The 19,263-nt window shown below is 40.8% G+C and overlaps 1 protein-coding gene across 3 annotated transcripts in view; it reads right to left on the bottom strand.

The window, feature by feature from the left end:
• Window positions 1-19,263, bottom strand: part of LOC143739203 (uncharacterized) — a 46,187-nt gene that overhangs the window by 14,075 nt on the left and 12,849 nt on the right. For 2 of the 3 annotated variants that reach the window (XM_077231501.1, XM_077231500.1), the window contains exons 2-3: window positions 2,098-2,153; window positions 349-461 (exon numbers count right to left, since the gene is read on the bottom strand). In XM_077231501.1, coding sequence (XP_077087616.1) covers window positions 349-461; window positions 2,098-2,153 — 169 coding nt within the window. Of the gene's footprint in view, window positions 1-348; window positions 462-2,097; window positions 2,154-4,523; window positions 4,646-19,263 lie in introns of all 3 variants that reach the window. The other variant, XM_077231503.1, reaches the window with a different exon arrangement.

Here is a 19,263-nt window from a genome sequence, read left to right as displayed (position 1 = left end):
CGGCAGCTCCAACCAATGAGAAACCGCTTCAGGCTCACACCCCATGGCAACATCCAATAGAAACTAGGTATAAAGTTCTAACATCCAATCAGAACAAGGCAAAATGACCTCATCCAGAAGTATTTGTTATTAGAGCTAAGAATGAACTACAAATGTTTGAAGCACCCCGATAGGAGCGGAAAGGCAGACTTTCCATCTAAAATTTAGGATATTGTCAATTTGCACTTTATGTAAAGAGCTGAGAGAACTCAGCCGCAACATTACAGTGTAGTATGTCTGCATACATTTTTTTATGGCTGAAATAAACTGATATAAACATACAGATTCTTCATGTGTTTGTGAACTCACCCAGCAGACCATGACAATCTGTGGTTGTCCTGTTTCTGTCAGTCCCACCCTGCAGAGGCCATACATGGGCCTGCTGTTGTGAAATTTCCCAACCAACTCTGTCAAACCTCCAGCTGGCAGATGAGAGAGAGAGAGAGAAATAAAGGGGGAAGGGAAAGACTAAATTAAAAAGGTCCAAAGAGTCTTCATGAAATATTGACCACATGAAAGGAAATGCCGCAGCCACCATGAAACACTTGCATTCTTTTACCAGATTATCATGATAATCTACAAAGAACATGATTGTTCTGATGTACTGTAATAAGCAGATATTACGGTATATTTTCCTGCACTCAAGTGAGATTTTTCTACTTCATCTAATATTAAGAGGAACAGTGTTGGCAGTTCAGCCTTAATTGGTAATTTTGACGCATGAATGTTGCATGAATGCCCTCAGATTGAGCTTTTAAAGTGGCTCAAATAGTAACTGTCCACATTTAAAGCGTCCTTGGTTCTGAATGTGTTTTTTCAATTTGTTCTCTCCATATGAATTTCAAAAACTGAGCACACATGCTTAGGACGTTATTTAGGAGTAGTTGCCTTGTGGGGTCCTGGGTATAAGGCTAACATTTTAAAGCTACTTTCCCGTCCTATAAATAAAGGCAAATAATCCCACAAATTCTATAGGGAAAAAAAGACTAATGTCCAAGCATGTTTAATGTGTTTTATGAATGAACTGTGTCATTCTCATCCCAGACATAATGACCTTCAAACCTTTTGACCAATGACTTTTCTTGTTGTTTGTAATTACTGGATAGGGATTTTTAAAGGGCTGTCAAATTGAAATTAGAATTTTGAATATAAAAATCCACATTCGAATGGAAAAACGGAGCATTCGAATTTTAGGTGCATCAGCCAGCCTTATTAGTGGTGAACGAGATGTGTGACAATGACGTAAGAGTCGTTGTTGCATTGTAATGATTCTGTTAGCCTGTCCAGCTGAACCGACTAGATGCGACATGTTGTTCATTCAAAACATTGCAGAAATAGAGAAGCTCAATGCGGAGAAGATCTTGGTTGAATCAAAACCATAACTAAGCTGTTCACACAGAACACTTTCTATGAGCTCCTTTTTCATTGTTTTCTATGTAAATGCACTAGACGGATATCTTTGATCTTTGACATCGTCGCTTTGGCTCTTAGTATTAAACTATGCATAAATGAAAAATTATTTTTATGCAATTTACAAAATTATATTGAATTTATTTCATTGCCTTGTATAAGCAATTTAATGCAATGAATTAATATTTTGCTCATTGCGCCCTCGGGAAACAAGAAGCCTTTGTTTTCCCTAACTGAAATTATGCCTTTTAAATTCAAATATAATTAGAATATTGGTAATATTTAAGTATAAAATTCTAATTTAGTTTTCAAAACAAAATTTAGAGCTAAGCATTTATATTCAACAGAAATGTCCTTAACCTTTCCATGATTTATAACACTGATTGAAATATTTTATTTTTTTCCTTGACTTTTACAAACCTAAAATAACTGTCCTGATATTTACATGGCTGTGGAAACAATGATAATAAAACTATGGACAACAAGCCAGTTATTGTAAGTATAAAGTGATATATAATTATAATCAAAGATTATATATATATATAAAATCTGCACATAAACCAGTTTTTTTTTTTTTTTTTAAACAGACTTGAGCATTGGTAAACATTTAAAAACACAAAAAGAAAGAGTCGTGGGAAGGAGTCTTACCTCCTGAATCTGTGAGTTTAAGATTGTTGGTCACTCCCTCATATGCAAATAAAGCCCTGAAAAAAAAACAAAGAGAGAAATACATCAGTATATTACACTGGAGGAAAAAACAGCAGACCACATTTCAGAAACTGGTGTTGATAGACTTAAGTTACAAGATTTGTTGAAACCAGATTTTAACAACGTCCTCAAACTGACCATATCAAGGTCGTGCTGATAGCAATTCAAGATGAGGCAAGTGAAAAGTCAATATATCAATAGTAGAGACCCCCGACCTTGCACAGTCTGAAACAGATCACGGGCCCTCCTTGCATTCCTCAGCCAAACATAAACCACATCCTCACTTACTTACGTCATCTTAAAATGCAGTAAGTGGGCTTAGGCATGAGGACCATGTGTGCATTGTCCATCCGTTTATCCTACACATTCAAGCCATCCCAGAATGCTCCAGATAGTGGACATGTATTGTGCATACCCAGCACTGACCCCAGTAAACCTACCAGGCCCTGTGGAGTAATGCATATACCAAATGTTCTCAGAACAGAAACGTTATCTATCACTCTTTCTTTATTACTGCTCTTGCTGTTTAGTTTTATGATCTGGAGAAAAAGTCCCTCCGGATCTACCTTAATCAGAGTAGATGCCCGCTGTCGTTGCCTATGACTTTTCACATTGTTAGTTAGGCTCTAATTTTGACAGACACAAGTCAAGACTTGTAACCGAATGTTCTTTGGGGCTACTAGCTCTAATAACAAGTGTAATTGCAGTGTATGAAATCACAAAACAGCATTTGAACCCAGGTCACAGCTGTCTGTGGTTATGTATCATTCATAGGCTGCACTGGGAGTATTACTTGGAACTGCGGCTGAGAGAAAATGATGGAGTTTGTATCGGGGCCACCAGGCCACACCAAAGCAAATAGTGAAATGCAGGTGGGGCACTTGGTTTCTGAGATTAATAAGACTTGAGGTTTAGTGCAATTGAAGTGCAAAACTGCATTTGTTGGGATGGTCCATACCCAGTTTCTCTGCTTAAGGGTAACTATTAGTGAAACATCTGAAGGGCTCTGGGAATGGGGATCGCAGCCTGTGCTTTTGGAAGGGTTCCCGTCTGTGACTTTGGTGTTGTGAGACTTCTTGTTTGAAATGGTACCTGATGAAACTGCCACTCAAAGACACATTCATATGGTGTTCAATTCCCATTCAAAGCACAATAAATAAATTTGGGCATATTCTGTGAGCAAAACTTTATGACTTATATTATGATAAATTTTTCAGCCTCTCCCCAAGGAAGAAAAAAAAAAGTGTCAAATAAGCCATTTACTCTCAACATGAGCTTCTAGTCCCAAAAATATTCAGTTTAAATATCAGAAAAAACTAAAACACTGTTGTGTACTTTTTTCCTTTGTGCGTCAGGTGAAATCTGTAAATCTATCGGTTGGTTTTCTGTCAAACTTGCTGTGGCAGGTACATCACAGCTGAGTGACATCATTTACAGGTTAATCTCTGGGAAAACTTTTCTAAGAATTAGTCAAATGTAAAATATCAAGTAAATCCTATAATTGTATATAATAACATCCTAGCTCATGGACCAAACTGGTCCAGTAAGAGCTGGGAACATTTAATCGTCTCTCATGCCTCTTTTACATCCATAATATACTTTATCATCGTCATGGCCTGAAGTTCATTTCTGAAAACTCCTCCCTTGGATGCCTCATATGAGGAGATTATTTATTCACTTGTGGAGAGGTATAAATAATATAATGTAAATAGTATGAATACATATTATAAATATATAATTTAAACATATTAATTGCTTATAATATATTTTTTCTATTAATCCTTTACACAAAATGTAACGTTTTTTATACTAATTTAAATGTGTATGCAATGTAAAATATGTTGAAAGAACTTTAATTAAAAAGTAAAGTATTCATATAAATAAACCTTTTATACTCAATTAACTAAATATTCAACATAATCTTTAAAGTAAAACTGCAAGAAAATATCTCAAATAGATTGGAAAAGGCGAGTATCTTTAACAGAACTTAAGCAAATACGCAAAAATGTGATTTTTTTTTAACAGAAACATGCAGCAAACTGCATATTCAGACTGAACTCATCATGGATCCATTGAGTTGCATGAAATTGCTTCAAAGTGAATCGTACACCATTTTTTCCCCCCAGTGTAGTTCATTTAAACACCTCTTATTTAGAATCCCCTTACTCTGTCCCCTGGAATTTACACTGAATGAGGATAATCTACACCAGCCTGTTGTCATCATGTCCCTATTGTCCTCAAAGCTTCTGATCTCTAGAAGCCTCCCAGATTGTGACCTCTGGGCTTTTGACTCAGAGCTCAGACACAAGCTACAACAACAGCCTGTTTCCCCTCATTAGAGTCTGTGTTCAACCAAACCAACCTACCAATCAGTCTGTAATTAGTATGTTGTGACATCATTGTTCCGGATCCTTCCACCAGCATGGGAATATAAAAGGCTGAGAGAGTGATCGTAATGGGGGATCAGAGGCGTGCTTGTAACAGCTGTCTGTTAGGGTAAAATGACAAGTACATCATGAAGGAGAGCTTGCCAATGTAGATGCTAATAAAAGATTGTCCTCCTAAACCTTCTGCTATGTCCTGGAGTTGACAGACATTTTCGTTAAAAATGAGGGGAGATTTTTAGGCTAATAAAGCCTGTTGTGCAATGAATCCAGCTAGAATCAATCCCAATTAAGCAAGAAAAAGTAGTTCACTCATAATGACAGCTGCTACTTTGATCAAACAACACCACAAAATTATGCTTCAGTGACTTACGATTAACAAATGTGCATTTCATTTAGCAGCAAAAGTCCTTCGTGTATCTGGTCACTTTCAACGAATGTTGTCCTGTGGCTAATTGGTTCATCTAAGGGTCAAATCACATCCTGCTGCAATCAATGTGTTTTAAACATGCACCTCAGAAAAAATGTATAGAACTGTTTTTATCTATGCAGTAAAGACCACACACATTCTCATTGACATAGTAAATGAGCACAGTCAGCACTTCACTCATTGTCTTTCAGGCATGAATTGCATCTCCATGGCGTCTATGATGTTAGCTCTATTGAGCTAAAATACACATGCAGCTACAGTTGATTTGCATGAACTGAACTGAAAGGACAGCTTTTGTTCTCATCAGGTACTCTCAATCTTTCACTTTTTACATGAACGTCTAAAACATTCCACGTACTTGCATTATACAGTAATCATTTGTTGACAATGGGGAGAATTCACTAAACTAAGCCTATTTTTGCAGGCAGTATTTCAGGGCAAAAGTCTGCGTGTTATTCACTAACCATCAACAATCCAGTTTTTAAAGTCATCATGAAATGGATCGTCTTTTCTTCCCTACAAATACAATCTTAAAATAAGCTTCTTTATTGGCATGAATGGTTCCATGAAATCTTTCCATTGCACAAAAGGTTCTATATAATGGTAAAGAGTTCTTCAGATTATTTAAATAGTCTTCACATCAAGAAAAAAAAAGTTTATTTTAAGAATTGTTCACAGAAAAGTTCCTACAGGACTAGACTGAGTTGGTCTGGACTTTATTTAAAAGAGCTTGTATGTAAAACGCTAAACCCAAAGCTGAGGAATCTAGGGGGAACAACATGCAACTGAGAGCAAGAACTGACTGCAAGAATAATGCGTAAATAGTAGTGTGGCATGACTGTATATTAAAAAAAGAACTCAAATAATGCTTAAAAAAACACTTCACCATGTCCCTTAATACATTTCTTGAAATCAAATCTAACGCTGCACTAGACATTTCCTGCTGTCTGTAGTTAGTGGAGAGAGGTGTTGTCTGGAAGTCGTCTGGACCGTCCTCACCTCACACATACTCACTTCCTGTCTCAAGAGTCTGATGAGAAAAACACAAGCAGCCCTGTACTGCAGTCCAGCCAGCTATGAGCTCAAGAACAGAGAATGAGTAATGGAGGTAGAAAGAGAAATACAGGTCATAAACAAATGAGGGTGAAAGGAAAGAGAGAGTAGAAAAATGGGAAGGTGCATGTACTTTAGGTGTAGTAATAAAAAAAAACTTACAATGGCACATCTGGAGAGGAAATGATAGAAAGAAAGTATTGTTTCATAAATGTAAATGTTCACTCTTGTTCAAAATTGTGGGGTCAGTAAGATTTTTTTTAAAGAAATTAATATACTTTTCAATACTTTTATTTAGCATTAAACTGGCCAAGTAAAATTTATAATGTTACAAAATATGTTTTATTTCAAATAAATGCTGTTCTTTCTAATCGTCAAATAATCGTTAAACATTTTGTAATTGTATTTTACATTTTCAAATATATTAAAATAGAATGTATTATTTTAATAATATTGCACCAATATTTCACAATATTACTGTTTTTACTGTATGTTTGACCAAATAAATGCAGTCTTGATGAGTATTAGAGACTTCTTTAAAAATTTATCAGGGTTACGCATGCAACCATGGTTCCCTGAGAAGGAGAACAAGACACTGCATCCTAAAACACTATGGGGAACCAGCACCAGTGTGACTGATGTCTGAAGCACGTATTTCAAAAGCAACAATGTCATTGGCCAACAACAGTCCGTGCAACCGTGAGAATAAAGTGCAACCCTCTACAATGCAAGTAAATCCCTCGAACATGACTAAATCTTCACTCTGGGCAACTAAATAATGACTATCATTAGCAAATCAATTCTTAGATTTTACTCGCAAGTGTGTGAGTTAGAGACCAACTATAAGTTTAGCATAGTATATTTTCACACGCTGAATGAGCGCTTGAGAGTTTCGCACCTCGTCATGCGATCTGTACTATTTCAATTCAGCTCAATAGATGCGCAACGTACCTGTATTTAACGTACCATAAATTTGCACGATGCACCGCCGCTTTGCTGTGTAGGGTTGGGAATCTCTAGGCACCTCACGATTCGATTCGATTACGATTCAGGATTCAGAGGGCTGCGATTCAATGCTAAAGCGATTATCGAATCTGAATCTTTGTGTGTGTGTGTGTGTGTGTGTGTGTGTGTGTGTGTGTGTGTGTGTGTGTGTGTGTGTGTGTGTGTGTGTGTGTGTGTGTGTGTGTGTGTGTGTGTGTGTGAGAATATAAATACTTTGCTTTAAAAGTACAAAGTAATGACCCATAAAGAATAATAATTATTTTAATTTTTTTATCGATTTTTGACATTTGTGAATTGATTCAGAATCGTCCACGTCCGCATTGCAATGCATCTAAGAATCGATCCCCCCCCCCCCTGCTTAAAATTTAAAAGAAATGTCTTTTAATTATATAGTATTTTGTCTGTATATTGTTTTACAAAGTAATGTTTAAGTCAAGCTTGATGCCTTTAACAAAAGAATAATCACAGTCTCTTCCCCACAGTGAGACATACAGATACAGTTTATTAGGTAATTCGGCACTGTTTTTTTAATTATTATTTTAGTATTGGATCGGTACTTGGTATCGGCCAATTCTGAATCCCAGGTCAGATCGTGCCACCCCTAATTTAAAAAGCTGTGCCATTTTACAAAGATAAACTGATTAGGTGTAATTATATATATATATATATATATATTATATAAAATAGTACTGGAGAATAACCAAAAAAAATTACTAGCCAATGGCGATTCTATACTAGCACAGGGAAGCAGTTAGTTCACTCATCTGACACTACACCTGGGAGATCGGGTTCAACCCCTAGACAACCCAGGGGAGCATTTTTTTCACTAAATTAACAAAATGCTCAGCAAGCTTGAAGTCAGCATCTTGTGAGGCCAGCACTTTGCAGGGTGTGGAGGACCCGTACAGAAGGTATCCCAGTAACAAGGAGTGCACCACTCCACGTTAGCCCCATGCATTCTGGGGATCACCCCAAACTCTCTTGTGGGAGCAGAGGACCTGCTTACAGAACCACGAAAGCTGAGGCCAAGGCTTCAACCAAGCTAACGATCTCTGGAGTGTATGAGTAAACTGCCTGCTTAGGGGACCCCGAGTGGGGGAGTCAGTTTCTACTTCACTGCTTACACAAGGGAGTCACCTGCTAAAGAACCCATGATAGGGGGGGGGGCAGCTACGCCCTTCAGAATATGCTAAAGTTTGCATTCTATAGGAGCTGCCTATGAAAGAACCTGCAACAGGGAAAGCAGTTTCACCTAGATAAATTAAGGAGCTTCCTGCTTCAGGGGACTCCAATTATGGAGGAGGCAGCTACAATTTCATCCATATTGTGGGAGGCAGCTAAGACCTTGAAACTTCAGCATATCTCAGCCACCCACGAAAGAGACACAACTAAAGGGAAGGCGCCTAAACCTAGGTAGTTGAAGGAGCTTTCCTGTTTAGGGGGGATCCCAAGACTGGGGAGGTAATGTCTCAGTTACATATGGTAACCCTCAATCCCTGAAGGAGGGAACGGAGACGCCACGTCGAGACCGATGAATAGGAATCTCGCTAGATAGGCCAATCTACTTCGAGTGAAACTAAACGAGCCAATGCGTGCAATCATTTGCATCAGCTGTTCAGCCATGCAGCGCAGGTATATAATGAGCAGAAGGTGCGATGGCACTACAGTTGCTGAGGGGCCGAGCCTGAAAAGCTGGTGCCCCAGCGGCGGCAGCAGATGTGGCGACGGGACGTGGTGCCTCTGTTCCCTCCTTCAGGGAACGAGTATTAACTTATGTAACCGAGACAATCCTCTTCAGTTGGTCAGTCGACGCCACGTCGAGACTGAGGAATAGGAATCCCAACCAAAGGGCCACAGCTGCTGCACCCCATCCAGCGCCCTGTGCAAGCCTCTACCCCTTCTTGCCTGGAAGGACGATAGGAGAGGGCTTACACAGAGTATGCCTGTTACTGTTTTTGCTCTATGGCAGTTTATTGATAGCCTTATTTGTTCAGTGATAACCCACAGAGTGAGATTTTTGGACAACACTGGAAAAGCGTGCCCTTACTATGGGGAAAGGGAGACACTGCGGAAGTCACATTCTTCCCCAAAGGAGTTATGTGGGGAATACATATGGACTAGCCCGAAGGTTGTACTGCATATGAAATACTGGGTGAATTAGCCCAAGGGCTTCCGTTTAGGAGCAACCGTGGAGGAAATACACATATGGGATCCTCATAGGGTTACACATATGGGACCCAGCCTAGACCCGATTCTCAAGGATTCACCAGATAAAGGCCTGACGCCAGACGCTCCGGGCCGAGGGTGTTGAAGGACTCAACAGGTTTTTTTTTACTCTGGAGGAATAAGAGTGCACAGTGGGGTGCAGGTTAGAACACGGGAAGAGACAGGCTCTACACGTTGGCTATAATATCTAGCAAAGTGTTAGGTGTCACCCAGCCCGCACCTCTACAGATATCTGTTAACGAGGAGCCACGTGGTAGCGCCTATTAGGATGCAACGCCTCTCGTGGAGTGAGCATGCAACCTGAGCGGGCAGGGCACGCCTAGTGTTTGGTAAGCCAAGGCGATGGCATCCACTATCCAGTGGGCCATCCTCTGCTTGGAGACAGCCTTTCCCTTCTGCTGGCCTCCGTAACAGACAAAGAGCTGGTCTGAGGTCCTGAGACTTTAAGTTCATTCCACGTACAGACGCTGAGCGCGAACGGGACAGAGCAAAGCCAGGGCTGGGTCTGCCTCTTCCAGGGGCAGCGCTTGCAGGTTCACTACCTGGTCCCTGAAGAAAGTGGTAGGAACCTTGGGCATATAGCCAGGCCGAGGTCTCAGTGCCACATGGTTGTCACCCGGCCCGAACTCTAGGCACGATTCGTCGACCGAAAATGCCTGCAGGTTTCCTGCCCTCTTGATAGAGGCCAGTGCAACGAGCAGCAAAGTCTTCATGGAGAGAAGCTTTAATTCTGCTGATTGCAAAGGGAGCATCTTGGAGTGTTCGAAGCACCAGGGAAAGGTCCCAAGAGGGAATGGAGGGGGGTCGAGGAGAGTTTAACTGTCTCGGAACCTAAGGAACCTGACAACCAGGTCGTGCTTCCCTACTGTTTTGCCATCTATGTGGTCGTGATAGGGAGACAGCTTTCAATCCAACCCTTGCTGCAAGAAGGAAAGCACAGACCCTGTCGAACATCTTCGGGGTCCTCTTGGCGAGAAGAACATTACTCGACGAACAAGTTCCACTTCAACGCATACGCTCGTCTCGTGGACGGCGCCCGTGCAGAAGTTATGGTAAGTACCTCTGGGGGTAAGTCACCTAGAACCTCCGCGTCCCATCCAGGGACCACACATGGAGTTTCCAGAGGTCTGGACGCGGGTGCCATAGGGTGCCCCGTCTCTGAGTCAGAGTGTCCTTCCTCAGAGGAATGGGCCAGGGAGGGACTGTCACGAGGAGCATTAGTTCTGGGAACCAGGTCCGGGTGGGCCAATAAGGAGCCACCAGCCACCTGCTCCTCGTCTTCCCGGACTTTGCACAGGGCCTGTGCAAGTAGGCTCACTGGGGGAAACGCATATTTGCGGAGGCCACGGGGCCAGCTGTGTGCCAGTGCGTCCGTGCCGAGTGTTCCCTCGGTCAGGGAGTAAAACAGCTGGCAGTGGGAGATCTCTGAGGAGGCAAACAGTTCTATCTGAGCCTCCCCAAACTCTCTCCAGATCAGCTGAACTGCCTGGGGGTGGAGTCGCCATTCTCCCGGGAGCACAGCTCGTTACAGCTCGTCGGCCACACAGTTGAGCACACCGGGGACATACATGGCACGAAGCGACCTCAGATGCTTCTGACTCCATAGAAGGAGATGGCGGGTGAGTTGCGACATGTGACGGGAGTGTAGACCACCTTGCCGGTTGTTGTACGCAACGGTCGCAGTATTGTCCGCCCTGTAGCGGCCTATTTAAGTGACTCTGAGCGAGACGTACTGCTAGCAACTCGAGGCAGTTGATGTGCCAATCCAGTTGGGGGCACGTCCCCACCCCTGACACTGCATTCCCGTTGTACATGGCACCCCAGCCGGTGGCAGAGGCATCTGTGAACAACACAGCATGCCTGGACACCTGTTCCAAGGGCACTCCTGCCTGCAGGAACGAGGGGTCGGACCATGGACTGAAGGTCTGGCGGCAGGCCGGTGTGACTGTCAACCGGTGACTGCTGTGATGCCACACCCATCTCGGGACTCTCATTGTCTCATATGGAGCAGCCAGAGCGGGGTTACTGCTGCTGCCGCTGCCATATGCCCCAGGAGCCTCTGAAAGAATTTCAGTGGGACTGCCATCCTGTCTTTGAATGTGTTCAAGCAGTTCAGCACCGACTGAGCGCGTCCCTCTGTGAATCCAACTCCATACCGAGAAAAGAGATCCTCTGCACGGGGAAGAGTTTGCTCTTTCTTTCCAGTTGACCTGAAGATCCAACTGGCTGAGGTGCCTGAGCACGAGGTCCCTGTGTTCGCATAACTGATCTCGAGAGTGTGCTAGTATGAGCCAGTCGTCGAGATAGTTGAGGATGCGAACGCCCTGTTCTCTCATGGGAACAAGGGCCACCTCCGTGACATTCGTGAAGACACGGGGAGACAGGGACAGCCTGAAGGGCATATCAGACTGATATGCTCGAACCTCGAACGCAAAGTGCAGAAACGGCCTTCATCGAGGAATAATCGAGACATGAAAGTATGCATCCTTCAGGTTGATTGCTGCAAACCAATCTCGGGGATGGATGCATTCGAAAATGCGTCTCCGAGTGAGTATTTTGAACGGTAGACTGAGGAGACTCCGATTCAAAACTAGCAGAGGTTGCAGTCCACGCCCCCATGAGCTCCTCATGCATCACCGGGAAAAAGGGAACTGAGGTGGGTTGCTGAGAACCAGCGTGTGCCACACCAAGATACCAATCATCCAGCCTCAAGGATCCTGTTGGCAGCCCGGGAAAGCATGGCCATCATCTCCGGGTCTGACTCGGGCACCACTGCCACACCCGTAGAGGGCAGCGGCGCCGAATCATCTTCTGCAGAGAAGTCTGACCCACCCTCCAATGCAACGATTGATATCTGTTCATCAAGGTGAGCACACAAGGAAACGACTGGTACACACCATGAGGATGGTCGAGCACGTTTCGTTGGCGGCTCTACTGGCTGCGGAGCGTGAAAGGGAATGAGGGTTCCTAGGGGGTTGGTTCCCCGAAGGAAGCGCGCTCACTGCAATCCTGAGGTATCCTGGGGAGGGTTAGATCGAGGCAGAGGCACGGGGACTCCGCCCCTTTGCAGGAATGAGAGTCTCGACAGTAGCTCCGAGATGGTCATCTTCCCACAATGGGTGTATGACTCATCTACGAACGCTGCCTCAGCGTGTCGACGTCCAGACACACAGCAAAAAGCTGAAGTGCAATCAAACCTTCTGCTCATTATATACATGCGCTGCATGAATGAACAGCTGATGCAAATGATTGCACGCCAATGTGCATTGGCTCGTTTAGTTTCACTCGAAGTAGATTGGCCTCTCTAGCGAGATTCCTATTCATCGGTCTCTATGTGGCGTCGACTGATGAATTCTTATTAAAGCTTACCAACTCGTGTCCCGCCGGGTAGAGCACGTTATAATTCAAATGTGCACATCTACCACAAATGCAGGACATCAGTTCTGACTGGATCTCTTCCCAAATCGTCCCTACCAACCATTTTCGTTTAGTTTTTATTTGTTGACGAAAATGTCAATAGATTTTCGTCATAGTTTTTGTCATTCAACGTTTTTATTTAGTCATCGTCTCGTTTTCATCTGTGAAAAAATGTCTTAATAAATAACGACGAAAAGTAGTCTTCAACTAAATTAACACTGCTTTGCATCATTTCACCAAATATCCAAGTGAAAAGAAAAATGTTGTCTTAACATCCTGACTGATCTGTTTTCTGAAACAGATGTTGATAAACTTACAAATAAACTCTCAAACCAAATCTACTTGGATGTCCACCTTGCCTAAGATGGCCACATTCCATCTGTAGTGCGTAAAGCTGGAAAACATCTGTGCAGAGCATTCAGCAAATTCAATGGCTCAAGAGAAAAGAGGGACCGGGGGAGTTTAACCTGCCTGGTTGTGAAACCAACTGGCAGGGAGGAAACAGTTTTCTCCTAAAAACAGTATGAAAAGTGTCAAGTGTCATCTGTGGCATATTTTACAGTTCCAGAAAACCCCTTAGAACCCTTAGTCTGAACTTACTAAATGACTAATAGTTCCTTGCCAGTTCAGCTTTAGTGTCTACAAATCTGTCTTTTTGGCTGTACTATTTGGCTCACTAATATTCCTAGGCCTGTTTAAAAACAATCATAAATTCAAAGCAGACACGTAAAACCAACAGGTCCAAACGTCAGTACACTGAAATCACTGGTAGAAATGGCATCTGGTATTATTTACATATGTAAAAAAATTAAGAATAAAAACGTTCACTGCTCATTATCAGCAGATAGGACCAGGTTTTTACTCAGTTCAGGTTTCCTTAAAACTGGCTATTGCAATCAAAGCAGCCCTGCTCATAACAGCAATATGGAGGAATAGGGTTTGCCCAAGCTTGCAGATAGTTGGCCTGAGGCATTCATTGTGCAATAACATGATGTGCATTTGCTTGAGTGCTGAACCATAGATTACAGTTTAATATATCCGAATTTGATGAAAATAGATATTTTGTTCCAAATATGGCTTGCAAAATTCACTACAAAGTAGGAGGAATGGGAACAGAGCAAAAGAATAGCACTGCTTCTGAGAAAATGGCTCAGGATCATTAGGGTCATTGAAGGATCAGACAGAGGCCTGACAGACCAATACCTTTTTGGAAGGTGGGCTTTCAAAAAACTTTGCAGAAAGTACTAAATAACTTTAGCACATTGCCATCTGGCACAGCAACCTTGTCATACTGAATACAGTGTGCCAAGTGCTATTTATTTGAGTGTATTTTGGTCTGGAACTGGCAAATAGCTCAGTATTCTAAAATGAGTTCAATAGTCAAGAAACCTGAAATGTAAACTAAAACTCAGGGACATGAGTCTAATGAAGATGTATATTAATAATAATAGTAACTAGTAAATTAAATGTACTGCTTGTATGTAGTCTAAGCTTTATAAGGCATCTTAGTGAGAATGTAATTAATGCTACTTTTTGTTGTGCAGAGGATCAGTCCCCTGGTTGCCAAATTTGCGTTAATAGCAACTGTTTGAAGAGAAGAAGAGGAATGAATGCGGCTGGGTTTCCTGAGAGAGAGCAACTGGCAGAATACAAAAGGATGGAGTGGAAGAGTTGACAATAAAGAGCGAAGGAGAGAGGAGGGAGGATGGGAAAATGAAAAGAAGTATGGGGTACTGAATTTAATAGGACGGGGGATGGGAAAAGAAAACAGACTGAGGAGGTTGGCATGCAAATGTGATATATGGTTGCAAAATTAAATGTTGTGCAAGCATGTCAGAAAGGGAGAAAGACTTGTATCTTGTACATCAAGAATGTGAAGTCATAGTGCAGAATCAGATGCCAGTTACATGTCACAATGAAAGAAACTCTGGAATTAGAACTGGGAGTTTCTGTTCTGCCAAACAGCTAAACAAATATGACTGAAATAAATGATTTGCATTTACAAGCACACCCACCAAATCTTGACAACTTTTTAAAAAATCAGCCCATTAAAAAACAACAAAAAATACTTGAGCAGTGGGCATGAGATTTATATATATATATATATATATATAAAAGAATCTTTGGTTCTGATGTTAAAACTTAGACATGCTCACAGTGATTGCCATTAAAACACTGGTGAATGTGTTTAAATGCAAAGAGAAAAACAAGGCACTGGCAACAATCTGTGTTCATTGGGTTTAATTAATGATCTTTGACAGAAATAGTAGAATGTTTAAGGCATTTACATGACTTTACATGTTTTCTGATTAAGCATACTCGGTGTTAGTTATTGTATGTAAATGCAATTATTGTTGGGCTTTACACTAATGTGTGTACATATGAAACGTGGAATTATGAAGAATTTCGACAGCCTGTGAAGTGGAAACTAACAATATACCTTAGGTCCAAAGATTTTACACACTAGCTGATGCAATCAGGCTTTTAGCCATGGAAATCTGATTGTTTTGCAATAAAGTAAAACTGTTCAGCGAAAACTTGATGATGCACAATATACACAGTTGTGAGTCAACAGGTGTGTCCAGGTCTGTGATTCCAACTAGCATGATAAAGCCAGAACAAACATAGAAACAGGAACAATACATCTAGTGTTTCAGCCTTGATTGAAGCTTAATTTACTCAAGTAACTATACTGTGTAATATGAACCCTACTATGTAACACTAATCGACTAACAGGAACTGTAGCAGCCATGCATATGTAACCTTATAGGTTAGCTGCGATATAAATAGTTATACACTGAAATCAAGCTGTGCAATCCTGACTCATACATCCAGTTTGTTAAAGTGAGACAGGAAGGTTTCATTCTATTCTTCTCTTAAATGGGTTCTATTATTTCTACACAACCTTCATCTGTGCAGGAAGTCCTTTGAGATGATGGATCATTTCATCAATGCATCTTGGCCTAAAAGGTTACTATGACTCTTATCAGAATCACAGGAACTGACTTCCTATTTTTCCATCAACAATGCTGCTATTACCCTTTAAAGGAAATCTACTGCTGACCCTCAAAGTTTGAAACTCTGTAACCTTTCCAAGCTGTTGTTATGTACTGTAGAGCAGCTTTAAGCCCAATTCATTGGTCATAATTTGATGGCCATAATCATTTATGTAATGACCGCTGAAGCTGAGCTGGGAAAAACTAATATAATTATATATAATGTTTCATTATTTCAAATGCTTTTCTCAGACAATTACACTGAACCATTTCAATCCTCCCATTTCGTCTTTCTCCTTCTCAGTAAGGGATGAGGACTATGGGCTCAAGCGAAACATCGGGGACATTATCACAAACATTTGCATTTATGCATTTGGCAGACTCTTTAATCCAAAGCAACCAAAGCAAAAGTACAATTTATCACTTCATACACTCCCTGGGATTTGAACTCATGCTAAAGTCATTATCTACTGCTTGAGCTACAGGAACACAACAGAAATAGCAGGATTAATTGTCATATACTACATGCCCATTATTTACTTCTGTAAGCTATTACTACTCTTTGAGGGTTTGTTTACTGTTTCAAATAAACGAAACTTAACAGTATTTGAGTTGTAGTCCAAAGGTAGACTTGAGAACCTATTTTCTGCAAGATGTCTGTACTGTTTGGAAAATTTAAAGCCAAAGTAAGCTTATTACAACTATGCAGCTTTCTTCAAAACTTTTCTGACAAGTCTGCAACCTTTTGGTTCTGAAGTCACTAACCGGACATGGTGAGTTTAGCCACTGGCCTCCACAACAAACTACTCCTCTGGGACAATTCTGGCATTTCCTGCATCTGTCCCACACAGATACTGGAGCACAGACCCTTGCTCATGTACACGAAGTCTGGTATCCCTCAAACAAATAATAACGGATAAACATTCTTCATTTTGTTTTTTTCCTCACTCTAACTCCCTATAGTTTCTTGTAAGAGAGGTGTCAGCAACTTGAGGAGGTAATTGGCACATGAGCGATAACAGTGAGATAACATACTGTACATATTTTCAGTGCAATATATGATTCTTAACAATTCACAAAATTATCAATTCACAAAATTATCTTTTGTAGAACTGCATATCTTTCTGTAGAAGTTTATAAATTAATCTCAACCTCCTCATGTACTATTATCTGAGTTGTCTTGTACCTTTCCCACCATTACTTTTCCAATTTTCCTGATTCATTAGTTACTCACATGTCATGATAGAACTACAACCAAATAAAAAAAGAGAGAAAGAAAGTAAGCCACAAATACTACATCTTATATTTTATTATCAATGAAAACTGTGAAGTATGAATTTGAACTGCATGAGATTTTCAGGGCAACTCTCACGATGTCATAATGTAAATCAGGACCATAATGCCTTCTTCCCCAATAGATATAGTAAAGTTTAACAGCCTAAACAATTGAATACAAGACCTGAGTTGTTTGACTTACTGTATGCAGCAGCTGTTGGAACCATTTAAAAACAATCCATATTTGAAATTAGAATAGCATTTGATACACAGTCTGTTGATTCAAGCTAACAGACGCCTGCCAAAGGCTGATCAAAACACCAGCTTTATTGGAATTGTACCAACTGTACCTGCAATGGAGAGGTGCCAATTCTAGGGTACCCAGTCACCTGTATCCTACCTCTAAAACAACCACTGACAATGTTGTACTGCTTGTAGATTAAGCCCTATCTTTTGTATTTTGTCTTAGTATAATCTCCAATAATACACTTAAACTTGCAAAACTTCATGCTCTTTTAGGTTATGTGAGGTGACGCATGAGATAACATCAGCTTATGATGGATCTATGGCTGTGTTTGAGCTGTTCTCATTACTTTGTGGGAGTCTTTAGGTATGTAGGCTGTTTGTTGATTTATTCTGCCCTGTGTAAGTTTCCAATCTGAGGTGATTAAAGGCCTCAGGCAGAGCCAATCTTGTGTTGTGTAAACCCAAAACACCACAAACCTTCCTATTTTCACCTCAAATTATGCCACCAGCACAAGAGGAATGTTTATCCTCTACCAATCTCAAGATAAAATGTTTTTCAGTACAAATAACATTTAAAATAAGATGAAGAAATATAATTTATTAGAGTAGACTAAAGCTACATTAAAAAGGCTCAAATGTGTCCCAACTGGTATTCGGTTTTCACTGCAATGGACTCCTTTTCTGCATTTGTTTTGTGCTAGTTAAAGCCAGAACTTCAAAGCAATGGAGAGGAAACCTGCAAACAGCGTGAGGTCCACTTACGATACGTTGAACATAGATATAACAGACTCAGTTGGAAAAAGCACACACTAGTTTGAGCTGCAAACAAAATGACCTACTTAGGTAAAAAGCTACTGTGAGTCATTAAGGGGCGTGATAAAGACCTCCCTGTAAATGCACACCTCAATCTCCACCATGTCATTCACCACCTTGGAGGAGTGTCTGTCTAATTTGGGACACAAACTGAAGGCAACATTATTGAAGAATGCACATGTTTAGAACATCAGTGCTTAAATCTTTGGCAAGAAAACACTACTGTTCAAAGGTACTATTCTATTCATTAAAGAGTATTAATCAGCAAAACTGCCTTCAACATTTAAGAAACTATTCTTGAGCACAAGATAGATCAGCATATTAGAATGATTTCTGAAGGATCATGCGACTCTTAAGACTGTAGATATCGCTGTAGAAATCAGCTTTGCATCACAGGAATAAAGTACATTTTAAAATATATTTAAATAGAAATCATTTTTTATTGTAATATTTCACAATATTACTGTTGTACTGTATTTTTAATCACATAAATGCAGTCTAGGTAGATAGGAATGAAATTTGAGAACATCATAAATACTCAGAACCTTGTCTCTATGGTCAGAGCAAATGCATTTAACATGTAGGAAAAGAAATGGAAAAATCTTTCAACTAGACAAGATTGGCCAAAATATTAAATTAAAGCACAATGAAAAGAGGCATATGTGCCATGCTCATTTGCCAAAACTTTTGGCAAGCACAAAACTTGAAAGTTGAGCATGGAAAGGCTTGCACATGATTCTATTATTGATCTTCAAGGTTCAAGAAATAACCAAAAAGAAAATCTCAACTGGAAGTCATTTCAGCGTCTTCGAAAGAAAGCAGATATTTGGAGACTTCTGAGAGTATCCAGATATCCAACTGCAACAAATGTTAATTTTCCTGGACAAGTTAATAGCTCACAGCTACGCCAGCAACCACGAGCCATCTGTGTGGGACTAAAACCCAACATACAACAAACAGCATTGTTTGAGGCTTTTGACCCAGCCTTGCAGCTTAGAGGAAAGCCATTAACATTTTCCCATTGAGTTCAACAGTGGAGGAGCCAGAGAGTGAAGCCACCTACACAAGGGCCAGGCATTTCCCAAGAAACAACACAGATTTTCAACATGATTTGAGGTTTAGTTAATGATCCATGAGGTGACTGAATTGTGTGTGAAACCATCTACTCATGCTTCTCAATCTGAAATCCATATTTATTTCATATAAGCAGTATTGAAGTGCAAGGTGGTACCTTCCAAGTTTATAGTAGAATGATTAGATC

Source organism: Siphateles boraxobius, unplaced genomic scaffold (genome assembly GCF_051911475.1).
Source record: "Siphateles boraxobius isolate OS27281-9 unplaced genomic scaffold, OSU_SipBor_1 16, whole genome shotgun sequence".
Lineage (NCBI taxonomy): Eukaryota > Metazoa > Chordata > Actinopteri > Cypriniformes > Leuciscidae > Siphateles > Siphateles boraxobius.
Note: the sequence above shows the minus strand (reverse complement) of the source record. Positions and strands in the feature narration are given on the sequence as shown.